General features: G+C 51.5%; 1 protein-coding gene across 4 annotated transcripts; it reads right to left on the bottom strand.

Moving 5' to 3' along the window:
- Positions 1-3,979: 3,979 nt before the first annotated feature.
- On the bottom strand, positions 3,980-26,215 carry prr36b (proline rich 36b). 4 transcript variants are annotated; one of them, XM_026324435.2, is made up of 5 exons: positions 25,911-26,215; positions 14,470-15,165; positions 14,073-14,151; positions 8,300-8,523; positions 3,980-8,148 (listed from the first exon to the last, which is right to left on the bottom strand). In XM_026324435.2, exons 2-5 carry the CDS (start codon positions 15,080-15,082, stop codon positions 5,003-5,005), a joined length of 4,062 nt encoding a protein of 1,353 aa, XP_026180220.1. In that variant the 5' UTR covers positions 15,083-15,165; positions 25,911-26,215; the 3' UTR covers positions 3,980-5,002. The 4 variants fall into 4 exon arrangements, with proteins under 4 accessions (XP_026180220.1, XP_026180217.1, XP_026180218.1 ...); XM_026324432.2 differs by having other exon boundaries at positions 14,470-15,170; XM_026324433.2 differs by lacking the exon at positions 25,911-26,215 and adding an exon at positions 21,537-21,882 and having other exon boundaries at positions 14,470-15,170.
- Positions 26,216-26,233: the final 18 nt, after the last annotated feature.

Below are 26,233 nucleotides of genomic sequence, written 5' to 3' on the forward strand. Positions count from 1 at the left end.
AGCAGGACATACAGGTCAAGGGTCTCAGCTTATAGTCCTGAACAGGAAACACAGACCAGCATCACAGTGACAGGTTTAACACTGAACATTGGCCTTGTGTCTCCACAGTGCGGCCAACAGGTGGCGCTGTTGCTTTTGTTTTGCCCAGCGTCAGGCTGAGCCCACCCAGCTGGTGGAGACACAAAGAGACACACATTTAAAATCACAGTTACTGATATAAGAAATCCTGATCAGCTGTAATCACCGCACAAATCACCGACACAATAGAGGGAAATGTGTAGAAACTGCTGAACACGGCTTTAGTCTGAAGCATGGACCCCCTCCTGCCCCCCCACCGTCCCCACAGGGGCTCATTGTCTCCACTCGGGCTTCGTCCCCTCCCTCCCAGTAGGACCTCAGACTCCCTGAATGCGGGCCGACCCAGGAAATGAGGTTACCGCTTTGGAATGTGAGAGGGAAGACAACAGCTACACCCCGACCCCCCTAGACCCCCCCAAACCCCCTCAGACCCCCCACCGGCCTCCCCTCGCAGCAGAACAAGGACGGCCTTCTTCTCCCTCACACCCCCTGCTCCTCGTGAGTGACGGCTGTGGTAGGGCCGTGAAAACCTGGTTTTCCAGTGGAGCAACAGAAACATTTACTGAGACTGGTGGATGTGTGTGTGTGTGTGTGTGTGAGGGGGCATCACTGCATCTTTATCACACTACACACACGGTCAGTCATCTCAAATATGTCTTCACACATTTGTCCATGAGGAGTTTGGGTTTAAACGTCCACTAAGGACTAAACCTGTTGAGAGTTCTACAACTTACCTGTTTGAACACAACAAAAGTGCAATTTGTCATAGCTCAGTCCCTCATTGACAAAGGGACCAGTATTTGGTCTACACACAACACGACAACTGTTTCTACATGCTGCTCTGCAGACTCAGTCCTAGTACGTGAGGAAACACGCTGTAATGTGAAGCTGCAGGATGGACGAACAGCAGCCGGGCCACAGGACGCACCTGCAGAGCATTTCTCTAATCATCACATGATCTGGTCCCTGTGTGATGTTTCACTATCTATCTGCTGTAAAATATGGAAATAAATCTGTCACTTTATTTCAGTGCATATTCAGGACTAAAGGGGTATTTGTGGAGACACGTGAGCTGTCCAGTGGAGAGTCAGCTGAGAACATCAGTGTTTTCTCAAAGTCCGTTAAAACGGCCATCTGTCATTTTTACACTGGTTTGGTTGAGATGATGATGATGATGATGATGATGATGAGCTAGGCTAGCTGTTTCCCTCTGTTTCCAGTCTTTATGCTAAGCTAAATGTAACTCTCCTAAAGCAAATGAGCATCTTTCCCAAAACATCGAACTGTCCTTTGGTTTATTGACGAGTTTACGGGGAGCCTTCAGTGCTGGGTCTCCACCTCCACCACAGTCCAGTCTCCGGGCGCAGGTCTGCCCCGGCCGTCAGGGGAGTAGCTGCTGACGGAGGTGACTGTAGCATCTGGAGAGCTGAACTGGGGGAGCAGATGAGGCCACATGCTGCTCTCCAGGGGGCTCAGGGTTCCCCCTGTCCCAACAGGGAGCAGGAGGAGAGGAGGGCAGCCCCCATCTGCAGACAGGACTAAGGTCTGGTTGATGAGCTGCTGCACCATGTCCACCTTCTTGTTCCACGCCAGTTCCTGTGGGGGCACAGGATGCTGCTGCCTACGGAGATCCTGTGCGACGCCCCCCTGGGGCCCAGCCACCTGTGCGTTCCTGTTCTGCTGGCCTCTGGCCTCATCCTCCTCGTCGCTGGTTTCCATGGCTTCATAGATGGTGCAGAGCCCCGAGGATGGAGAAACCATCACTCCGGTCGGGCTGCGCCTCAGCTGCTGCTGCTGCTGGATGTGTTTCTGCTGCATGCGGTACTGCTGCTCCAGCTCCAGCTGCCACTGCAGAACCTGCCTGCGGTGCCGGTGCTCCTGCTGCTGCTGTTGCAGCTGCAGCTGGAGGAGCTCCCGGCGCTGCTTCTCCAGCTGCCTCTGCTGCTCCAGCCTGAGCCGCTCCTCCTCGAGCCACTGCCTCTTCTGGCGCTCCTGCTGCTGACGGTGCTGCATCTGCCTCAGCGTCTCCTGGTGCTGCTCCAGCCTCCTCAGCTGCTCCCGACCGTCGTGACCGTCGGCGCGGCTTTCCATCGGAGGCGGAGCCATCCTGGCAAAATGTGCTGCGAGAGTCGGGTCAATGGGCCTCCTGTTTCCCGGGACCAGTGCCAGGTAGTGGCCGATAGGAACGGTGACCGCGTGGTTCTGGTTCTGGTTGTCTTCCTGTGAGTGCGTTTGCAGCCTGTGCGCTTCATCCACTTTATTCTCGTCTCCTGTGAGAATGTCAACATCACTTGGTGCATCCGTTAGAGACGCATGCATCAAACAGAACAGGCGGTGCAGGGAGGAGGGGGGTCAGGACAGGTCTGACGTGACACCGCGACACAAACTGTACCTACAAACCAAACGATGCCACAGGAAAACACAGGAACACATCACAGCGTGGTTCCTGCAGGACAGACACCACTGTCATGCCACACACACTCACACACACACTGAGTACACTACAGACAACAGGTATGTGAAGACACAAACAACTGACACCACAGAGGGTGAAGGTGAGGGTGTCTGTCTTGTTTTGTGATGTTTGTCACACAGTCGTGTTGTAGTTTCCCCAAAGCCCAAACCTGGATCAGCACCTGTGTTCTCTCAGGATTGTATCAGTGTTTTAGAACTACCAGACCCAGAAAAGTGTTTGGACTTGTTGAGCTGCACCGCTCCTGTACGTGTGTGTTTGTGTGTGTGTGTGTGTGTAACATTCAGGACGATGCAGGCAGGTGAAGGTTTCACCTGTGGAAGGAAAAGGTCATGAATCTCCTGCTGCTGAAGGCACCTGGTGAACTTTCAAAGTGCTCGTGCACGTGAGGACGGTTCCTGTGCTACTAGTGTCTGTGCTCATCACTCACACACTGACGGGAAAACAGCTGGTTAGAAACAGTATGTTTGTTATGGGCATCCACCAACCCAGTCAACCCAGTTCAACCCAGTTCAACCCAGTTAAGGCCAGTACCATGTGGATTTACTTTGTCCTGTTCATGTGCAGAGAAACAAAAACACATGTAGGAAGTTAGTTTGATGCTGGAGTCCATTCACCCATGTAGCTGTACTGGTCTGACTGTCGTCGTACTGGTCTGACTGGTTATACTGGAAGCTTCCAGGTGTAAAAATGTGTAGCTGTGTGATTGTGAACCAAACAAAAGGTGGAAGGTGAAAGGTTAAAAGTTCAGTTGTGCATAAAGACATTTAAATTAAAATCATGAACTTTAGTCTCATAGGGTTAAAACCCAGAGCGTGTGTGTGTGTGTGTGAGAGAGAGTCTGGGTGTGTGTGTGTGTGTGTGTGTGTGTGTGTGTGCAGCACATCACACTCCTTCAGCTGCTCATTAAACTGGGATGTTTCCAAAGTATCTGTGATGTCATGGGCGATGTCAGGATGTGCACGTGTTCAGGTTTTTAAGGTGAGCTCAGAGAAACAGGACAATAAAGTCAGACTGAAACTACTTTGAGTTGGGGGGGGGTCTAATAAAACAGAGCTCAGACAGAATTTCACATTTTCAGCTTTGCAGATGTTTCATTATGTGAACGCTTGTGTGTTTTTGGAGTGAGCTCCACCTGCTGTGTGCTCTGCACGTGCTGCTGCTGGTGCTGAATCTGGACATGAAGAAAGAAGCATGCTGCAGAACTGGGACACTGGCCGGATCGCCTCTGTGCTTTGGACCAAAATTCCATTTTAGACACACCATTGAACGGAGTAGCATCACTTCCTGTTATTCCCGTGGTGAGGAACAGGAGATGCCATGGGAAATTAGTTGCGTAAACAGACAAATACACAGCGGCTCAAACACAAGGACAGTAAGTTCAGGCATGCTGGACCCATGGGGGGGAAATAAGAAACAGGAACAAAATGCATTGCAATGATGTTTTAATGGAATTTTGAAAGATAACCTAGTGTGAACCATTCATTCATGAACATGTCTAGTGTAGTATTCTTTCAAGGTAGTACACACAGTCTTTTTGTTAGTTAAACATGCAATATACTGCTGAAATATTCGACCAGAGGCCCACTCTGAGGGAGTGTGAAGCTGTGGGACAATGCACAGATCAGAGACTAGTCGGTCTCTGGAACACCAACGATCAGCTCAGGCCACTTCAAACCAAAGCGGAAACACATACTGTACGTGACTGCACCTTATATACTGTACCTTAACGACCTATGCAGAGAGCAGAACCTCACACATTAAGAACTTCACCAACTGCGATCTAACACTCCCACACCTACTGCAACGAATCTGGAAAGGCCCAACAGCCCCGTTAACATCTAGCCTTTATTGTGAAGCTACAGTCTGGAAACAGGAACAGAAACTTGAAAAAGGAGCATGTGACTATTGCTACGGTGCCGCTGAACATGGAGCGTGTACACAGGGTAAGGGAGGACCAGGTTTCAACAGAAGAACAAACAGGAAAAAAACAACAACAACAAATAAGCAAATACAAAAACAAAAAAAAAAAAGATCATTGACATTTGTTCGGTAAAAACAGTAGGATAAATACACATCGAGTCCATTTTGTTCCATCTGTGTTTTTTTTCCTTTGAAAAGGTTTAAAAGCTCAGTCACACTGGACCAGTCAGTCAGTTCCCCGTCAGGGACTACAGAATACGCAGTGTTACTTAAAAAGAACAATCTACTAGAAAATGGTAGTAGCTATTGTACACAAAGGAGTTTAAGCCATACACTCAGAACCATGACCAAAACAGTATGAAAAGAGGGAGGCTTCATTTAAAAATTGCTCATTTCTCCATCTCCTTCGTTCATTTTTTAAAATCTTTCTTCTTCTACGCCATCTAACTCACCCGGAGAGAAAACGAACAACAGGTGAAAGGGGAGGGTTGCGGGGAAAAGGTGCATTCCAGGGGTGACAGGAGGGGCTTATACGTTACCTGCCAGAAAACTATCAGTCTTATCACATATGGTGGAGTAGTAGGGTGGCTGGCTGTCGCTGGTGTCTCCAGGCTCCTGGGCTCCAGGGTGCTGACAGGGATCCAAAGCACTGACCACATCCGAGTGGTCTGCCGCAATCTTTCCCCCCAGCAGGTAGTGGGGCTCACCTAAACTGGGCTGCATGTCCCCGGGGTGGCCCAAAGGCATCAGGTCCACGGGCCCCAGCAGGTCCTCAGCCAGAGCGGTGGCAGCGGCCGACGGCCTGGTCAGCTCCTTGATGAGGGAGGGGTCCTTGGCCTCCTCTGGCAGCTGCTCTTCGTTCTCCAGGGAGAAGATCCCCGGGCTCTTCCCGCAGCTCTCGGCCATGGAGTGGGCGTTGGAGTTGGACGTGGTGCAGTCGAAGCCATAAGAAGCCACAGAGTTGGCCGACTGAGGGGTGACCCCGCCGCCATCCTCTTCGCCCTCTCCAGCAGCTGTGTCTGCCGCCTCCTCGTCCTCCTCAAGAGCAGGCAGGTTACAGGAGGGAGGGGGGCTTTCAAATCCAGCACTCTCATCCACCAGCATGGGAGCGTCGGGGTCGTTTATCTGCATCTCGCCCTCTGTGTCGCTGGCCTCGTCTCCGGAGGTGGAGGGGGAAGACGGGGCGGATGCTGGAGCGGTTGGGGGACCTGTTCCCAGGACCTCGTCAGCAGGGAGTGTCTCAGCCTCCTCTTCTTCTCCATCACCTTTCTCCAGGTGGATGCCCAGGTCCTGGTCCATGTCAGACTGGACTGAAGCAGGCACCGGGGTGTGCTGCTTGTCAGAACGGGACTCCACCCCAGAGCTGCTGTCGTAGTCACGGAGCTCCTCTGGCGTGCTGGTCTCGCTGCTGCTGTGGGCGGCCAGAGCTGTGCCACTCAGAGTGCTGGACTGGGACATGCCTACGGCCGGGGCAGCGAGCAGGACGCGAGGCTCCTCAGGTGCTGGACTCTTGGGGGCAAAAGATGGCGCACTGCTGTCCAAGCATGCCTGGGCAGGAGACTGGGTTGGGGTTTCAGACTCAGCTGCACCGTGGTCAGAAACTGGACTGGGGGAGGAGACGGACAGCAGGGAAGCTGGCTGAGCCCAGGTGTCAGAGAAGGGGTTGTTCTGGCCCCAGGAGGAGGCCGGGGGCATGCAAGGAGGGGAGCGGTTGAGGTTGTCTAAATGCTCCTCATCATGGAAGTCCTCTTCATCTACGTTGCCGCAGCTCTCTGTCACACCTTCACTGTGCATGTCTACATCTTCATCCTCCTCCTCCTGCTGGAACATCTTGTGATGTTCCTCTGCTCTCTCTGAACTCAGGTCCATATCATCCACCCGCTCATCCTCTTCATCCTCATCGTCTTCTTCCTCGTTGGCCAAGGTTTCCACGTTGGGGGAGCCCATGAGATTGCAATCTCCCTCAGAGCCACGGAGGCTCGAGTCAATCAGGGCGTCTGAACTCTGGGTTCCCTCCATTATGGCGGTGTGCTGGGTGCTGCTGAGGTCTGAGACCCCCTGCTGCCGACTGCTGGTGCAGCTGCTGACGTCCTCAGAGTCCATCCCGGACAGCAGGTCGTCACCGGGCCAGCCTGCCGAACCGCCGAAGCCTGAGGATCTTGCTTGGAATTCCTCAGAGGGCTGAGACATGCTCGTGTCAGTGATCATGGACGAAGGCTGGTGGCCCAGCTGCCTTTGCTCCTCCTCATCCTCATCCTCCTCCTCGTCATCATCCTCATTGATCTCCTCATCGGCCTTTTCAACTGCCTCCTCCTTTTCATGGGGAGAGATCAGGCTCCCAGAGGTGAAATAGTCCATGGGCGAGGCACCGGACAAGTGAGACTGTGCCATCATACTAAAGGGCTCAACAGGTGGAGCTGTGGAGGTAGACAGAAACAAGTTCTCCTCTTCCTCCTCCTCCTCCGCTTCCTCCTGCTGCTCCCTTGTCTCCTCTGCCTCAAAGTGTTCTTTGTTCTCACTCTCCTCTTCTGTCTGGAAGTTCAATACATTGACTGTGCTCTGGGAAACAGCGTCAGATGAGGCCAGAAGCTGGTTACTGTCCCAGGGATCAGACTGGATGTGTGTGTCCAGCAGAGAGAAGGCATCCTGTGGCTCCCTGACAGGAGAAACAGGCCCTGGTGGGGAACAGGGGGGAGACATGACTGTAGTTCCCAGGGAAGGAAGTGTGTCATCGGCAGACTCCCCGAATTTGTCCAGGTCCAGCTGAGCTGACGGCTGCACACTGGAGGCTGGTTCATGAACTGATTCAGCTCCTAGTCCTGGCTCTGCTGATGGCTGAGACAGTGGTTGTGGAGATGGTTCCCATATGGGCTCTGGTGTTGGCTCCCTTGCGGGCTCTGGGGTGGGCTCCCGCACGGGCTCTGGGGTGGGCTCCCGCACGGGCTCTGGGGTGGGCTCTCGTATGGGCTCTGGTGTTGGCTCCCTTGCGGGCTCTGGGGTGGGCTCTCGTATGGGCTCTGGTGTTGGCTCCCTTGCGGGCTCTGGCGTTGGCTCCCTTACGGGCTCTGGGGTGGGCTCCCTTACGGGCTCTGGCGTTGGCTCCCTTACGGGCTCCGGGGTCGGCTCCCGTACTGGCTCCGGGGTGGGTTCCCTCAGTGCTTCTGACACCGGTGCAGAAACTGGTTCTGGTGTGGACACTGATGTGTTTTCTGGTTCTGCCTTAAGAGCTGGAGCAGGCAACTCAACAGCTACTTCTGCAGGAGGTTCTTGTTCTTCTGGCCTGGCCATGGCAGCTGCCGCAGTAGCAATCGCAGCAGCTGTAGCTACGGCAGCAGCTACTTCCTTTCCAAGTTCAGCAGCTTTGGGGCCACGCTTCACGGGAGTCGGGGTGCTGCTGCCCACTGTTTTCTTGGGGCTGGAGGTCTTGGCTGCAGCTGTTTTGGAACCGGATGTCTTGGAAACGTCCTTTGAAGGTGTAGACTTGCTCTCTTGTGTTTTGGAGCGGCTGGGGGTCTTTGTGTCTGAAGCCTTACTAGCAGGAGGCTTTTTGGCCACGGTGTCTGATTTTGAGGGTTTGGGGGTCTCAGGTTTTGCTGACTTTGTTGTGGATGAAGGGCGGGCGAGTGGAGACTCTGCTGGCTTTTTGGCAGCTGGGGTGGATGGTTTGGTAACATCTGGGGGGAAAGGGGCAGAAGGAATGGTTAGATAATGTTGTACAATAGAAACCACAGAAAAATCCAAACATTAAGGTCTTTGTTAAGAACATGTGCTTCAGCTTCTAGCTGAATTTTAAATGGATCATATTTGCAAACATGTCTGCTTTACCTTTTTTCACAGGGGTCGAGTTTCTGGATGTTTGTGATGCTGGGGGTTTGCCACCAGAGGGCGTAGTGGGGGTTGGTTTGGAGGCTGTGGGCTTGGCAGTGGTGGAGGGAGTTTTAGGAGTGGCAGGTTTGGATGTAGCCGGGGAGCTCTTGTTGGTGCTGGAGGTCGGAGGTCGGGCCGAGCCCGCGGCCGGTCGAGATGACGGTGCCGCAGCGGCTGCAGGCCTGAGGAAACAGAAAGAGAGAAAGGGGTTAACTGACAGCACAGACGTGTCCTTCCTCCTCCTGTCCACACTAGTCTCACATGTATGACATGATTCTCTCAGAACACAAGCAGTGAAGATTAAACGAAGGTAAGTCCAGTGTTGGAGTCACCTACAGCTCGGGGCACAAGCTGTCAGCACAGCGGGTTTCACTTTGAAGTCTCGCTCATTAGTCACCAGAGATGCCAGGGAACACCCTGAAAACCAGAACAAGGCCTCCCAGCTCCTGCAGGGAGGATGTACCGTTCTTAATGAGACCAGACCTGACCTACATAGCCTGTGACCAACGTGGCTTCAGAGAGTGATCCCAAATGAAGCACTGACAACCACCTTCCCAAAGACCAGAGGAATAGACCAGAATATGAGCATGTGGTAACATTCAGGTCCTCCCACATTAAACGTCACATCTCAGCCCTTTATGAATCAGTCTATCAGGATTTGAAGCTCTGGTACCAACAGGCCCAGCTCTCTCTCCGCAGTGATGAAGTTTGGGAGGTGAGTCACAACAGGCCCCAGAGAGCTGAACCATCCCGGTCCCCGATCTCGTCCCCACACCCCGTCCCCACAGGCGAATGACACTTGGGGCTGTGTGCATCAGCACCGGCCCAGTCTGACTTCTATGTCACATCTTAGCGCAGTAACCTACATCTAGTCGTCCTGACAAGGCTGTGGCGTGCGATCTCTCCTGGGCCCTCGCTGCACTAACTGCCTGTTTCTAAATAAAGAGCCAGTTCTGGCAGAAAGAGAACAGGCAACAGGAGGGAGGCAGGGGGAGTGAAGATTGCTGGGACCATGTTAATCTTTTATACTGAAAGGAGAACAAAAATAACTAGTCCAAATCCCCCAGTTGGAGCCATGGGCAGAAGGCACAGTCACTGTGTAAGGGCAGAGAGGAAGAGCCTGCCCACAACCTGGCAAATGTAACGCAAAGAGATGAGATTAAAGCCAGGGAGCACCCCTACAGGGTGTGTGCATGTGAGGAGTTCAAACAGCGTGTTGGCCTTGGGGCACTGAAAGGCGTGTTTCTGCTACCAAGACTGTCAAATCATGTCTGAGCAGACTGATTAATAAAATCCCTCCTGGCTGTGCAAAACTGACAGACTCACAAAAAGCTGTGAGTGAATGTTCCTGTTCTAATGTTATTACAGAGGGAAGGAGCAATAAAACAGGTTCTGTGCAGCCTGAATTACAGAGTAAGAGATGAAATATGCTGACGGACATCCACAAATATCTGCGGGATCAAGATGAATAATCCAAAAAGGCCAAATGAAGCAGGCTGCTGAGGCAGAACCAGACCACGCAGCAGAGAGAGGGCAGAGAATATTCATCTGATTACACATCGTCTTATCTTTGGAAAGACATGGAGTCTTATCACATCTGAAAACCTTTTATGGTAAAATCAGCTGCGAGGACAGAGGAGACAGTTACTGGGGACCTGAGGCGAAGCGTCTTCATTTAACTCAATGGGAAGTTTGTCCCAAAGGAAAACTGACTGTTCATTGTTCGTACTGGAGCAGAGAAGCCAGACTATAAACTGGGATTAAGGCAAACGTCAAAGAGAAACCCAGAAATGCACTGGAGCTGAAAAATCAGATGACTGTGACGTTCGGTTGCTGCAGGCGCACCGAGCCGCATGATGAAGCCCTAAAGTGGCCCGAGCGTCACCGACCACGGCGTTCTGCTGTGTGCCACAATATGGCTGCCTGCTGGTGCTGCTGCGCTACCACACACAAAGACTTGGGCTGTGATTTGAATAATGAGACGCACCATGAAAAGGGGCAAATGAGTAAACACAGCACAGCACGCAAGCCGACATCTGCAGCAGCACAGCACCCTGTGGAGGAAGGACCCAGGCAGCAGCAAATAAAGACCACGGAGCGTAAAGGAGTCTAGTCTGTTCTGCTGATCCGATCTCTCTCCTCTGAATGTGGCTGTGGTTCCACCTCGCACAGGTGTCCTCAGTGCCGCCCCCTGCAGGTCCACGGGGCTTTATGGTTGATAATGGACATATGAACAGTGCAGACACTTTACTGCACAGCCAGTTATGTCTTAAACTGAAGAATCCTGATGCATGTTCAGAGACACACACACACACACACACACACACACACACACACACTTCCTGCTGCCCCTCCCTCCTACTCATTCCCACTTAATCCATTTAATCATTGCCTCTGTGGCTGCATCATGGAGTCATGACTCCACCCACATCATGGCAGAGATTTACAGCCTGTGCCGGACAGCTGAGCAGCGACTGGAGCACAGAGCCCGACTGCTGCCCACCACACACACACACACACACACACACACACACACACCACTGGAGCTGGACCACTACATCAGCAGCAATTAGTTAGATCATGAAGAGGGAGGGCTGCAATAAAAACGTACCATCCCTGAGGGGCCATCCAGGAGGAAAACAGCGTGACTAATGTGGGAACATGACGGGACAGTGAGCTCATCCCATTTCCTCCTCTGAATCTGAGTCCTGGCTCAGTTCTCTGATCCACAGAAGGATCCCACAGACACTTTGTGGTCCTTCTTCCCACCTGTGCTTCCTTCCTGCACACACACACTCTCAGTCTCTGCCTGCAGAGCCCTCACTCTGCCGTGTCTCTGGCAGCTCAGCAGGGACACATCACTTATTTAGCCATGTGCTGCCACCATTTTTGTTTTAGCCTCCCCTGTGCTGCAGACAGAGGGGCAGGAAGGAGAAAGCTCCCTTCCTATGTTACCTCCACATCATGCTGAGTAACACACCTGTAAAGGAACCCATGCTTTTCTAATCGCACACTGCTCCACACACACACTAATGCACTTCACAGCTACTGCTCACTCTGCTGTTTCATACCAGTCCCTAACTATTAATGACTGGTCGTCTTAGCAGCTGCCACAGAAAACACACAGAGACGTTTCAACACACGGATCTCCACGTTCCCCTCCTGAGCAGTAATCAGGCTCAAGTGTTGGCCATCACAAGCTGCAGGCAGTGTCCAATCAGCTTCAAACAGCAGGTGCCCACACAGACACACACACACACACACACACACACACGCTAAACACACCTTCATCACTTTAGCTGCTATACACACATTACACACTGTGCTGCATTAACACACACAGGCTCAAGTGTATAAGAGAAATGACACAGCATAAACAACAACACGACACTGGGAACAACAACTAACAACCTAATGTCATTTGGTTAAAAGCTCGACCAGAAGCAAACACTTGAGTGGCTCTAAATTAGGTTGGTGTCACTTAGTGAACCTGCATTTTTATTTGTGTGACAAGTGGAACCTGCTGCAGACGGAATTAAATCAACTGAGCAGCACTGAGTAAATTGACAGAGTGTGTGTGTGTGTGTGTGTGTGTCACTGTGCTGATGGCAGGGCTGAATTAAGGGCAAATCTAATTAAAGCAGAAATGTATGGCCCTGTCGAAGCACATCTCATATACACAGGCTGACGTACACACACACACTTGGGGTGCCCACGGGGGGTCACGGTGCCGTCGGATGGGTCCGTCATCAGTAACGGCCATGCTCCTCTCTTGGGGAGTGATGTAGGTCACAGCCTCCGCAGGTTTCAGCTCAGTCTTTTGATAAACTCAATCACGTTCTTTTAGTTGAGCTGGATGCTGAGCGACCTGCTAAATGTTTAGACAACCACTGTGAATAATGTGCAAATGTTTTCAGTCAACACATTAGAGACCGTGTGGATCAATGAGGACGCTTCCTCGCATCGACACATAAACGCCACATTTCCAGATTTGGCATGGACCCGTTTTAAATACATCATCTTGTTGCAGCTGTTTGTTCTGCAGCGGTTCTGTGCAGAATCAGCAGAACCAGATGTTTATCAGAACAGTTTCACTGCTCATTATTCCGGGTTTATTTATTATCAGCACAAAGTACGAACGGTGCAGGACATGCTGACAGAGTTTAGATATGAGGATTACTTACAGTTACGTCACAGCATTTTCCACAACACCACCCGTAACCGTGGCAACTGTGTGCAATAAATACAGACATCTGGAGGAAAGCTACTGTAGCATCCTTAGCTTCGTGACTAAGACGAACAAAATTAAAGTGAAAGTGACAAAAACTCAACAATATTTTCAATAAAAGCCTAAATCAGGCCACAGTGAGCACTGGAGAACACGCAGCTGTGAAGCGTGTCAGTAGTTATTAATCAAATCACCAGTGACCACCAGCATGTCCCTGTGTAATACCTCATAATGAGATGTTTGCACACAGACCTTTGAATAAAGCTCTAATCTGAGTATAATCTCCACAGTCCAACTGCCACCAGGGGCACGTGGGTCGCCGGAAGCATCTGGCAGCGTCGTCTGTTTGTCATGTTGGTGGATGGAAGTGATGTAAACACTGTGTGTTAGTGCCGTCTCTGCTCTGTGGCCCATAAACCAGAAGCAGATCTCCACGTAGAACCCCTTTGGTAAGGTTTTTAGAAAAGGTCACTAAGCACATTGTCTAAATTACTGCTGTTACTCTCTATTTGCTGTCGGGATTAGATGCAGCAGGTGAATAAAGAACCGTAAAGGTGATGGAGGTGGAGGTTGGTACCTGTGGACGGAGCAGGTTACCTGTGATTAAAGGCAGATTTCACTGGTTTTCACTGGAAAACCTTCCTCAATGATCAGCAGCGTCTAGAAAAGAGACAATCCACTGACGTCCATCACAGCCCGTCTCTCGGCAAGAGGAAGTCGGCGTTAAACCAAAGTCAGTGGACGGGACAAACTACACCAAGCAGCTGCTGATGGCAGCTTCATATTGTTTTCCTAAACGTCACACCATCCTGGGACTGCCTGCAGCGTGTGGCTGTTCGCCCCAAATGCTTGTGACGGAACGACGTGTCTCCATGGTGACAAAACAGAAAGCAACAAAGAGCCTTTTGCTCTAACAAACAAACAAACAAACAAACAGGAGCCGATGGATAAGCTTCAGCTCCCTCTGATCATGCCCAGTGTGACTCAGGTGAGGAACACATGCTGACACAAACAGATATTCTTGCTCTTGGTTCTTCCTCTCAGCAGCCTGCTCCCTCCCCAGACTTGTGTTATTAATAATGCTGTAAAATGCCTGCTCTGGTGAAACGAGGTTTTCCTCTGAGGCTTGTCCTGACATTCGCCGGTTTCTGGCCTCCTCCTCTCTGGATCCTCCGAGCCCGTATGTGGGGGATCATTGTCCCGTACTCCTTCAGGGTGTTTTTTCTTAAACCGGGTCTTCTTTGAACCCAGCCCAGTGAAACTCTTTGAACTGACTTCTTCTCACTTGGCACCGAGGAGGTTTATAACGCTGCGCTCGTTCCTCACATCTATGTGCTAAACTAATCACATTTGTTATTCTTCTAACAAATCGCTGGAAAATGTTTTAATAGGAAGGCACCAACTCAGAACATTCAGGGCAGCCTGAGAAGATTAGAGACAGCTGCTGGTACCTCAGACTCCAGCACAGGTGAGACCTCAGCTCCACACACATATCACACCTACCTGGTTGTCTTGGAAACAGGGGGCTTGGGTGAAGCAGCAGAGCTGGGTTTGGAGAGAGCTGCAGAGGCAGGTTTGGCAGCTGGAAGAGCAGAGAGAGAGAGAAGTTAAGGCCAGTCATGCCACACATGCAGCGTTCATACTGATCTAGATCAGCAGCCAGTCTGTTCTGGGCCTGTGCTCACGTCACAGCTGATGTTCTCCCCCATATGACACAGACCTGATGGATAAACCGAACCAGATGTTCTCAGATCAGATCTGGGCCACCTACCTATGTGGTCCTCGATCTGATTCCTATCAGAATCTGTGCATCTGTCCACATGTTCACTCCTCACTACAGCTGTGACAACATGTGCTGCTGGACCTACATCTGAAATATACTGATCCCATTTTTACCAACCTGGGGGCTTTTTAGCAGCAGCTGCAGTGGTGCTGGTCTTCACACCGTTAGCGGTTGTGGATGGCGTCTTCTTGGCTGCTGTAGTTCCGGTCTTTGCCCCATTGGTGGCAGGAGCAGCCCCCGTGGCTTTCTTCTCACCCACTTTGCTCTTGGAGGCTGGGACTGCGGCTGACCCCATGGGTTTTTTGGTGGAAGCTGTGGTCGCGGGGTTCTTTTTGTCCAGAGCAGGTGTGGTCTTCTTAGCCACGCCGTTGGTGTTGGGCTTCGGCACGCCGTTTGAAAGGCGGCTCTGGGATGTGGTGGAGCGTGAGCCAGGTGTGGCCTTGGTTGGGCTGGTGGTGCTTGGTTTAGTCTTGGCCGTGGTTTTGCTGGTGGTCTTGGCTTTGGTGTTTCCTGAGGCCTCACTGCTGGTCTTGCCAGCCAGTATTTTCTTGGCCTGCTGTGGTTGGGGGTCCACCTGGCCCATCTCTCCTACAGGCTGCTCTGGCATCGCCTCTGGACTGGCCGCCTGGTTGGGCTCCTGTCCGGCCGCAGGCACCGCCTCATTTCCAGGATTGGACTCCAATTCTTCCATTGGCTCCAGTGCCGCTGTGGCAACCCCATCCGGCTTCATATCCCTCGACTGGTGGTGGTCTCTCTCTGCAGAGCACAGCTGATTTAAGTCTCAGTGGATGCGCTTTCTGGAGACAGTGAGGTCTGTTCTGGAGAGAGACAGGAGCATACACAGTACAGCACAGTTAGGCAGCAGCAAGACCTGACATGAAAAACTGTTTGCTGTCTCTCCTATCAGAAGGCAGAGCCCAGGAATGTTGTTGGGCCTGGGAATCAGATAAAGCCAGGGTGTACAGCATCGCACATAAAATATTTTTCTACAAGAGTTAGCAGGTCCATTGACTGTACACAGAGACCGAGACACAGAGACCGAACGGCTGCGCAAATCCTGGAGGTTCCTGTGCAGGACTATAGAGCACACAGAGACCCATGAACAGAAAAGACATCACAGCTTCATAAATCAAGCTCAAAGGGAAACAACAACCAGACCAGCAGAGTTTACAATCAGCTGAATGTGTGATGTCTCAGAATGAAGAGGGGGGGGGGAAACAACACAGTCTACAAATAGCCTTCTTTCAGTTCAATGCCAACTGCAGAGTAACTGGCCCCGTCTGTGGCACACTTGGCCAGTCGGCTTCTTTTTTTCCCCTGGTACAAAACAGCATCAGAGTCACCAGAGTGGAAGATCAGTTTTCTGGGATATTAGACTAAAATATCACTACACACACACACACACACACCTGTAATAACGTTAACACACGCTTAACTTTTTAATCTGCACACGGCCTGAAAGCCTGTTAAAATACGCGCTTTAAGAGAAAAGTAGGCCGAGCTGGGAGTAAGTGGGTCAAGACAAGTACAATAAAAGCAAAGACAGGGAGACAGTTTGACTCATGGGTCATAAACAAAGCAGCCAAGGACGAGAAGCGAAGCATACGAGGCCTGATAAAGTGCAACCGTCTGTAGCACGATCTGTCGGAGACTGTCGGCATCAGTATCAGTATCGGGCCTCTGTCTCTGACTTTACTTTCACATGCAGAAATGGAGGACGGGGATCGTGGGCGAGAAGCAGAGGGGGGGGGGAGTAGCAGGAAGTTGGCTTGTCAGAGTTTACAAACAGCGAGGAGGCCAAGTGCTGAGAGCAAGTCTGCTCCCGGAGGAAGAGGCGTGGCCTGTGGAGCCTGGGAACATAAAGCCAAGGTGGGAGAGAACGAGAGGGAAAAACAAGCCGTAAAATGAGCTCACTGTTGGCTGATCTTTGCAGCTCCAGCTCTGAAAATCCAGACATCAGTAGTCATCGTAGTTTCCACTGACCTAAACTAGCTCACACACTCACTAGTGTCCTATTTCAGGAAGGGGACAGACATCATCTTTATGCCGCTGGCTTCCTGGAAACAATCCCGCTCACACTTCCTTGTCTTTCTCTCCCTCTTCAGTCATCCCTTGCTCATCCCCTAATCTAAACCCTGTACGTCAAAGGGCCCTTCTTTCACTCTCCTCTGATCCCTCCTTTCTCCCAACCAGTCCTCGGTTCCTTTCCTCCCCCATCCTTCTGTCCTCTGTTTGCCTTTGCACAGATGGCCGGAGCAGCTGAGCGAGGCCAGAGGGGGAGACAGAGAGACGCTAAAAAAACAAAAAAACATGCAAGTATCCCCGACGACGTAAGAACCGACAGACGCAGCTAGTTCAACAGGCCGCCCCCCGAAACAACCCGAGGAGGCAGAGAGCGAGGCCACCAGCAGCCGTCGGCCACCAGAGGATTTTGAAATTCCAGTGAAGACGTGTGGACAGTTGGTTTAATTATGTTACAACCAGCTCCGGCCTTCAGGACAGAGGGGGGACAGAGAGGGTCCAACACTGTGTTTGTTCAGACGGCCTTTCATTAATCTCCTGCTCTCACATTTCACAGAAGGGAAAGCAGCAGAGTAAACGTGCAGCGAGAAACTAGCGGCTGGTTAGCTTAGCTTAGCTTAGCATAAAGCCTGTGGAAAACAGCCAGATTAGCTCTAAAAATCTGTTTAACACCAACTCTTAAGCTCACTAATCAGCAGATCTGATCTCTTTGTTTAATCTGTACAATATTATTCCTCACACTATTTACACAACACCAGTTTTCACAAGCTTTAGCTAAGCGCTAGCAACCAGTTAGCCTTTATTTATATATTCCAATAAACCAAGTCGCACGTCTGCCTCACAGGGCTTAAAGTTTAGGGGCCTGAGTGTCTGCAGGTAGTTTTGGACTTGTCAGTGTGTTTAAACAGAGCCAGGCTACATGTTTCCAGGCTTTGTGCTAAGCTAAGTGTCCGCCAGCTCCAACTAACTCTGTTTAACTTTTTCATATCATGTTTCCATTTCTGTTCGCCACAGAACACAGACGCTGGGCAGATTGACCTGAGTCTTTACGCATCAGCTGACCCCCCCTGACCCTGGGATAGAAACACATAAGCATCATCACTGGCATCAATGCGACCACACAGTGAACCAGGAAAAAGTCCAATCCCCCTGTGTCCGACCCTGGCCAACAGCAGACAGAAGCATCTGGCTCACTTCACTGCTCCTCGGCGTCTGTGCTACACAAGGAGATAAATCCCAAGAGCTCGGCCGGTCAGAGGAACATTTCTCTCCCTCCCCGTCTGCAGACAGCTGTGAGATTGCACTTCTGTCTCCGGCTCTCTGGCCCTGCGTCGTTGGGCCCATCTGTCAGCGACGAGCATAAACAGGCCACAAATCCTTTCTCCACAGAAACTGGAGTTGAGGAGCAGACGTTCGCTATTTCAGAAGAAACTGATATCACAGTTAAGACCTTCTCAGCCTTCAACTCTGCAGTGTCCCTGCATGAATCTGCCCTGACTTACGCTGCTCTAAACGCAACGTGGACTCTCTGAGCGCTAAGGAGGCCGACTATGACCAGATCTGAACACACAGCTCCTCGTGAACAGGTGGAGCTCAGCAGTCTGAGCCAGAGATTTATCATTACTTTGCATAGTTTTACATGTGGATGAAAATCTTCTTGCATGAGGCCCATTGTGTTAAAACAGCTTTATATCATCTTGTATTTTAATTACTGTGACTCTCCCAACGCTCTAATGGGGTGAAACCAAACAGGGTTACAGTGGGATGATGGTGCACAGTGGACCAAAGGGAATCAATACGTTACATCAATATAAAATATACACAGCAGAATAAAGTGCATTAAGTTCAGGCTGAGTCCAGGTCTCTGAGTGTTTCCATCAGACCTGCTGTTTGATCCATGTCTGTCAGGGACATGGACCAGGTGTGAACCCCCTGAGCTCCTAAACTGCCACCATGCACAGACTGAACTGACATGTGAAGAACAACAACGTCATCTGTGCACAGTTTCCTCCAAAGCTGCTGGGTTCCCATATGTTCCTTCCAGTTTGGCTCCATCAGAAGCTTCTCCATAAATCCAAGTGGCCCAGATCTGATCTGAGAACATCTGGTTTGGCTTGTCCACACTGTGGAAACATCAGGTCTGAGTCACTGGGACGGAAAACTTCAGCTATGATGTGGACGCAGCACAACCGTCTTTACATTTCACTAGGAAGGAAAAAGCCACAGTGGCTGAGGGAACGGGAATCCTCTGAAACAGTCTTTGGTGCTGCCACAGCTACAGCCTGGTCTGTGATACACAAACTCACGTTTTCAGCACATGAGAGGCAGAATAAGTTCACTGACCTGAGACATAATAGTTTGTGCAGATTTCCAGCAGCTGATTCCAGACAGATGGTCATGTCAGCCACATTAGGTCCATTTCAAAACATCTTTAATTTTAGGCCCCGTGCACTGTGTGAAATGTTTCATCTGGATTTCTGTCAGCCCACCACAGACCGAGCAGCTGGCCACAGCTGGGTGAAGTATTGAAGAATGCAGATCCTTTAACCTGAGTAAAAGTACTTTGACCAGGCTGTTAAAATACATATAATAGCCCTGAAGGCGTCATTAGCTCGTTATTACTCACGTGTTAACGCAGAAGCAGCATTTTTCAGTTGTAGTTGGTTTGTAAGTTTTTATTTGAGATTCATCTTCTCACAATTTGGTCATTTAACTGTATGTGTTAAACTGTATGTAACTCATGTAACCTTAATTAGTCAAGAACCCACAGCTCTCAGATACTCAGAGTAAAAAGAGTGTTTCCCTCTGAACTGTAGCAGAAACATGAAGGACTTTATTAAGTTTGTAGTGTTTGTATTTGAGCGAATAAACGGCTGCAGCTGGATACTGAAGACATTTTCACTGTGAGCTCCTGAATATAAAAAATGTGTTTGTTGGCCTTCACAATGAGTCCAATCATGTGGCTGCAGCTTTCAAACAGCATCCCACTCCAAATTCCCCGCAAGCCTCAGCGATGAGCTACACAGCCACCGAGAACACAGGAAGCCCACAATAACCGACGGCAGCCGGAGCAGCAGGAAAATCCTTCTCCACCATCGACGCCGTGAATGTTTACCTGCAATAATTCACCTGGTCATGTTTAAACCTCCGCTGCATCTGGCATTAACGGTTTTACTATGAATAATGATAATAATCATCATTATTATTATATGAGACATTTTGCTTTTAGTTGAACGTTTTGTAGTTTGTTGCTGTTGTCATTATTATCACACTTAATGGGTCTCAGGCAGGAAACTAATGTTGGGCAACCAGCTCTGGAGGGTGAGATAATCCTCGTAGGAACCATCCCCTCCTAACACACACACACACTGGGACAGAAACTACATGTGTGTGTGCTCCCGGGCACGCTGCAACGTTCAGGCCGAAGCTGCCGATAACTGGACGGCCTCCAGCTCCGCTGAGGGACCTCAGCTTTCTCAGTGTCTAGACAGAAACACGCTGAAAACTCAGGTCATTAGCACATTCGAACAGAAAACTGGTACCTGGACCCCTCTTTGCTGGAGGTGTAGGTGAGGGCACAGTGCTTTTTAAAAAGCAGCTGGTGAGCTGGGCTTCATTATCCAGATAGAAATGAAGAAGCTGCCTGAATTACTAACCCCCCCCCCCAAGCCGACCAGGCATCCAGGAGTGTGGTAGAAAGTCAGCAACAGAGGCTCACAGGCTCCTTCTGTCTGCAGGGCCTGCTCTAAATAGCAGTCACAGAGAGGGATTGTGGGGGAAGGAAGCAGCGGCACTGGGGGGGGGGGCGGGGTAAGGGGGTTATAGCAGAAAAGATGCCAAGAAAATGAGCTTTTGTGGTCGGTGTAACCGCTAATTCCAACATGAGCTCCCGCAGGCTTGATAGAATTAGTGAAGACACAGATAAAAGCTGTGTAAGAGGATTGAAGGTGCAGAGATGACGGACGTGGGGGGGGCAGGACGTCGGTGGGTCAGATCTGGGTTTTTGAAGACTTTTTTTAATGAGCTCTGACCCTGTAATTACTATGCTTTTATCAAACAGGACACACTGAGCTGTGGTGTCTGAATAGATGTGCTTCATTTAAACCCTGTGAACTGGTCACACACTGAGTCAGAGCCGATCAATGGGCTGTGGTTCTGATTTTCTTATCACGCAACGAAACATGTTAAGATGAAGTTCCTACAAATTCATCTGTTGGATACGAGTCTGACCTTTTAGTTGTTGCAGTCTTATTATTATCATGTAAAATGGGACACTGCCTCCATTATTCAGGGCTCTCTTGGTGATGGCTCGGGGGGGGGAGTGATCTGATGCAAGACGCCTTGGGTCTGATTCAGTTCTGCTCGTAACAAAAACAGATAAACTGCATGGAAAGTGTGTTGTTGTTGTTGTTTCCCTGCACAGACTGACTGAAGGTGCTGCCCGCTGGCACAGGGCCCCGGACTGTCCATCCAGCCTGCCCTCAATCACAGCAGCACACCGCCAAGAACCACACTGGCTTCAAACAGCATCATGGCGTCCTGCTGGTCTCCTGACACCGCTAAAGCCATCGCTGAGTCCACAGGCTGCAGGAATAGAAACGAAGGTGCATGTGTGGGAGGCAGCTGGATGTTACCGGAGCTTCCGCTGCCTCCATCAGCTTGATCCTAATCACAGCTCACACAATCCCCACACAGCTTGTCCTGAAGCAGGAGGCTGCCCCCCCCCCCCGCACAAAAAACCCAAACAAAGGCTGCTGCTCGCCAAGGCGTTGTCCACAGACGCGGGGGGGCAGGACGCAGAGAAGGTAGGTTTCCATCAAAATGTTGAGCAAATGTCAAAAATCCAGCCAACAAAGCAACTAGTGCTTTTCTGTCCCAGCTTTTGTTTGGGTCTGTTGCTGCAGCCTCGTCTCCTCAGCACGAGTCCACACGACAACAACAACAACACAAACACGACACCAGTTCAATATGATCAATAGACTCTTTACTGATTAAATATATACAAATAAATAACGAAGTGTCTGCCACCAGTGAAGCAACACAACCAGAGCCTGACTGTGATAACCGATAACGGCCATATTAACATTTTAACCAGCTCAGGTCCTAACTCATAGCAGCTGCACGGAAACACATGCCTGCCCCCCCCCGGCTCACCGTCCTACCTTCCTACTGTACAGTCATTCCTCCCAGTGGGTTTCCAGCAGGTCGGCGTGCTCACTCAAAGTGAGGCGGAACAAAGGCCCTGCCGAGAGGAAGGAACGAGGCTTTTTCCGTCTGCGTGTTTACTCGGACGCTGGCGTGAAGAAAGCAGCAGATTGTGCAACAGACACCTGGATCAGAGAGGCTGATCCTAAAGGCTCTTCGCTGCGTCCTCAAGTGAAAACTCAAACTAAGGCATTACGATACAGGCCCTTCCCACAAAAAGAGGCCGAGCACAGCGGCGCCGGTCACAGTTTGTTTACTGTGAGCCTTCACACCCCCACCTCCTTCCTACAAACAACTGATGCACACAAACACCCGGACCCTGTCCTGCACACGGAGCGTCCAGGCTCGGAGACACTCAGCCCCCCGGGGACAGGCAGATTAACACATGACAGAGCTCATTAACCCTGGACAAAGAGATGCTAATCTCGTAGTCAGCGTCAACTGTCCTGAAACAGTACACAGATCGGGGGAGAGACAGAAGCCAGGAAAGGAGCAGGGGCGGGACAGGCAGCGCTGACAGAGGCTTCAGTATGTCCCAGAATCTACACAATACTGCGGGTCCATGAGCCCCCTAACAATAAGGGGAGATACAGATCCCGACTACAAACAGGGCCCCAGAGGTCCCCCTGTAACCTCTGAGCTCCAGAGCCTGCAGGCGGACCGGCAGGGCAGCGCTGAGACCTGCTGGGCAGATATCGATTGCACAGGAGAAAGTGGAGTGGCAGGCGAGCGGCTCCACAGATGGGCAGGACAGGGACAGAGGAAGTGCATTAGCGAGGTCCCTCTGATGCTGTTAGTCCTGTCCCCAGGGAGATAAGAGAGAGTAATGACAATAAAAAGGATGGGGGGGGGGCCAGAAACAGGGAAAGCAAGCTAGAAACAGCACGACAAGAAGACAGACAGGCCCCTACAGGGAAACTAAGGCTAATTTGTAACTTGAAGAGCTGCTGGATCATCTCCATAATGGGCCGTCTGCCCACAAACCAGCTCCTCTTTGGGCTAAATGAGATCAGGCCGGCCCAGGACCAGCTGGTGGCTTGGATCAATGACACCAGAGGGACACAGAAGACGGCAGAACCGAGGCATCTGGGCGAGATGGTAGAAACTCAGCCGACAGACTCCGACTCTGTCCACGCCTTGTACGGGGACACGCGCAGGAAGTACGACTGCGTCCGTAAGAGGATTATGTCGTGTTGTTTGGGACAGATAGGATCCGATCCCTCGCAGGACACATATGTGAGACAGAGCAGTAAAAGGTGGACGACACGTCACCTGTTCCTGCCTGGTGAACCACACAAACACAGCAGCAGCAGCCATTTTGTTTTTGTGACTCATTTCCAACCAGATTCTGAGCAGCAGTGACCACAGGTGGCGCCGTGGCCGCCAATCAAAGCTGTCGATCGTCTCATATTAGTTTATTAAAAACAAACGGATCAGAAAATGATCCACACACATTTTGCATTTGGCTCACGATCTGCTAACATGGAGGGGGCGGGGCTTATGACCTCTACAGCCACCAGGGGGCGGTGGCCTTACGACGGGAGCTGCCACCTGTCAAATAAAAACGATGAAAGAGATTAAGCCAAAGCTGCAGGCAGGAGAGACAGATATGAGCACAGCGCCTGTGGTGATGGGAGTCTATCGCCCGGTCAGCACCGCTCCGGCACAAATTCCTGTCATTCCACACGGTGCGGGCACAGCGGCCAGCCGCTGACATCATCCCAACCACATCGGCCTCCGGCCCGACCAGCAGACCTGATGACCGACTGAGCGAATGCCTGTTCACCAGCTCTATCACACCGCCAACACACATCGGGCCATGAAAAGCCCGGTGTCGAAGCCCAGCAGCAGGGCGGTGAACCACGGCCATTATCCACCTCCCACCAGAGGAATTCAGAGCGTCCAAACACAGCAAATTACTGCAGCAGCTGGTAAACGCTGCCTGAAAACCAGGCCGCCAGTTGCCGACCGCACGGCCCGACAACTGGGACGGGGCTGACCGAGACTCAGGCGGCAGCAAAGTTTCTGTCCACTCTGTCTTCACAAACTCACTTCTAGCGTCAACCAGAGAGGAAACGGGAGCAGACTGAGGCGGGCTCCCGTGGGTGCAGGGTCCCCTACAGACCCCACCTAATGGTCTGTGTTAGTCTGTTCACATAAACCTTCACTTTATTGTCACAGTCGTCTCCCCACGGCGGCACAGACGTGCACAGTTGGAGTCTCAGAGACTATTGTGCTGCTGTGGTCGTGGTCTTAAACAGGGCCGCAGGTCACGGCGGTCATTTCTAATGACACCAAGAAGTTCAAAGGTCGTGGGTTCAGCCTGAGAAAAGCCCGATGGTGACCGGAGGCACAGGCTTCTCCTTGTCTCAAATGAAAAGTTCGGAGCTGGGGAGGGGATCTCATTCTGAGTCAGCCACCCCAACACCGAGCCCCTCCTCGGGCTCAGGCCGGGCTGACACACGGGTCTGATAATGGGGGGTCGAGGGGGGCCGGGGCCACGGAAGGTCACTCGCACTGAAACACACACTCATGACAGGAAAACGTCGAGCTTTAAAAACGTCTTTACGGTGCCTCTTTATCTTTGTGTGTCTGCTGCAACGACGAATCTATGTTTTTAATTCACCTCAGGGCCCCAACACTCAATATTAGTATCGATTATTGATTATTATTGTTGTTGTTGAGTCATTTCTGTCCACACTGGCACATTCACATATTTTATTCTCTTCAACCCAAAAATCCATTTTTCATTTTCTGTCAGATGAGACAAAGAGAAGCAGCGAAAATCATAGAATGAAACAATTGATCCATCGTGAGGATATCTGTTGATCGATTCTCTGCCGATCAATGCTTTGATCAACGGGCTAATTCTTTCTTCGAATGACTGACTGACTGACAATGAAACACTGATGTCATCACAGACAAAGACCCGATTTTAAATGAGCCAGCTGTAGATTTTCAGATATGATCACTAAACACATTTAAAACTGATTATTGATTAACTTCACCACCTTTATCTTAATGCCCAGCACAGTCGGAACCACACACCAAAGAGGGTCTGAGCAGAGTCCGCTCACAGAGAAAGAGGTGGTTCTGATGTTTTTCTCCATTACAATAATCTGCTTCATTTACTTAAGTTCCTGACAAATCCCTGGCACCGCCCGAGGCCTGTGGCAGGGATCCCGCTAATAAAAACAGAGTGCGGTTTGTAACGGCAGCTAAATTTAATTTCACATGATTGCCAGTCCGTCCTCCATTTCCCTGCCTCATCCACTGTGAGTCAGCCCTTCCCTCGTCCCTGTGCCGGGGGGGGGGCGGACCGGCTGCTGGCTTGGCCCACCTCAGCCTCAGAGTCCTGGAGCGCCTCCAAGCCCGAGAAGCACCCGCATTAGTCGCTCTGGGATGACATCAATACCCCACAGCCCACGTTACTGACCCGGGGGATGGGGACGGGGCTCTGGTCCGGGGACAGAGACTTCCAGCGCCTGCAGTTCATTAACAGGTCCTGGCTCCGGGACCCGGCGGCCTCTCTCCTCCCCATTGTTCTGCCCAGAGGAGCGATCGCCGAGCAACAAGAGCCGGTGGAGGAGCAGCTACGGGCCCCGCAGCTTCGACTCCCCCACAATAGCTGATCAGGCCCGGGGGCATTAATCACCTCTGACTGTGCACCCACACATGAGGAACCCTGCCCCAACTGGCACCCCGGGGTGATCCCCTCACTGACCCAAAACTGAGGGGGCATCTGCAACACGATCAGCTCTACATTCAACACCCCCATACACGCACACGCACACGCACGGTGAGGGGACTGAAGCGTTTCTCAGCCCCAGTCAGAACAATGGGAATCCTCCATGGAGGATGGAGACGGGGGTGGGGGGGCTGAGAAAGAGAAGTTCGGGGAGGGAAACACGGACAAACCGAACCCACGGACCGACACAATCGTCCCGATATTGAAAAGCAGCGCGAATCAAAGGATCCGGTCCGGTTTTAGTGGGTGAACGGTCCGCTGAGCCCCCCCGGTACCGCCGCCGCCCCACCGAGCCTGCTGGGAACAGCCCAGCGGCTAAAAAAACCCAAGTGACACCGAATCAGAACCGAGTCACACATTCGACTGAAACCCTCATCCACACCGGTAATTCCCCCGCCGCGGGCAGCGCAGGGAGAGGAGCCCGGTAACACGTTAGCAAAGTGCGGACCCGCCGTCTGTAACGGTCGAGACACAACGTCCGGTTTTCATTAGTTGAACTGTCGCTAAATCTGACGCTAATTAGCGCAACGCGCTCACAGGCTGACGCTAGCTGAAGCTAACGCTAAAACAATGTCCGCCTTACCGGAAAAATCCTGCCCAGCTACGCCCAGTGTCAGCCGGCACGGCCCGGAGGAAGCCCCGGTCACGGAGAGCGACGGAGCCGGGGTGTGGGTGGAGGAGAAGCCGGGACGAAGCGAAGAAAACGTCGGGGAGCGGAGCCACTGGAGCCGGCACACGAGAAACTTCTGGGTCTTCGAGCGCAGGTTTTCACAAGTGATGCGCGTTCACCGAGGACAGAAGAAAGGCGGAGAATGACGCTCAGTCCCCGCACACACACACGGCGACGGCCCCGGTGAACGGACCGACGGACGGGCGGAGGACGGCGCCGCGTTCAGGGGCTGCTGC

This window comes from Mastacembelus armatus, chromosome 8 (assembly GCF_900324485.2).
Source record: "Mastacembelus armatus chromosome 8, fMasArm1.2, whole genome shotgun sequence".
Classification (NCBI taxonomy): domain Eukaryota; kingdom Metazoa; phylum Chordata; class Actinopteri; order Synbranchiformes; family Mastacembelidae; genus Mastacembelus; species Mastacembelus armatus.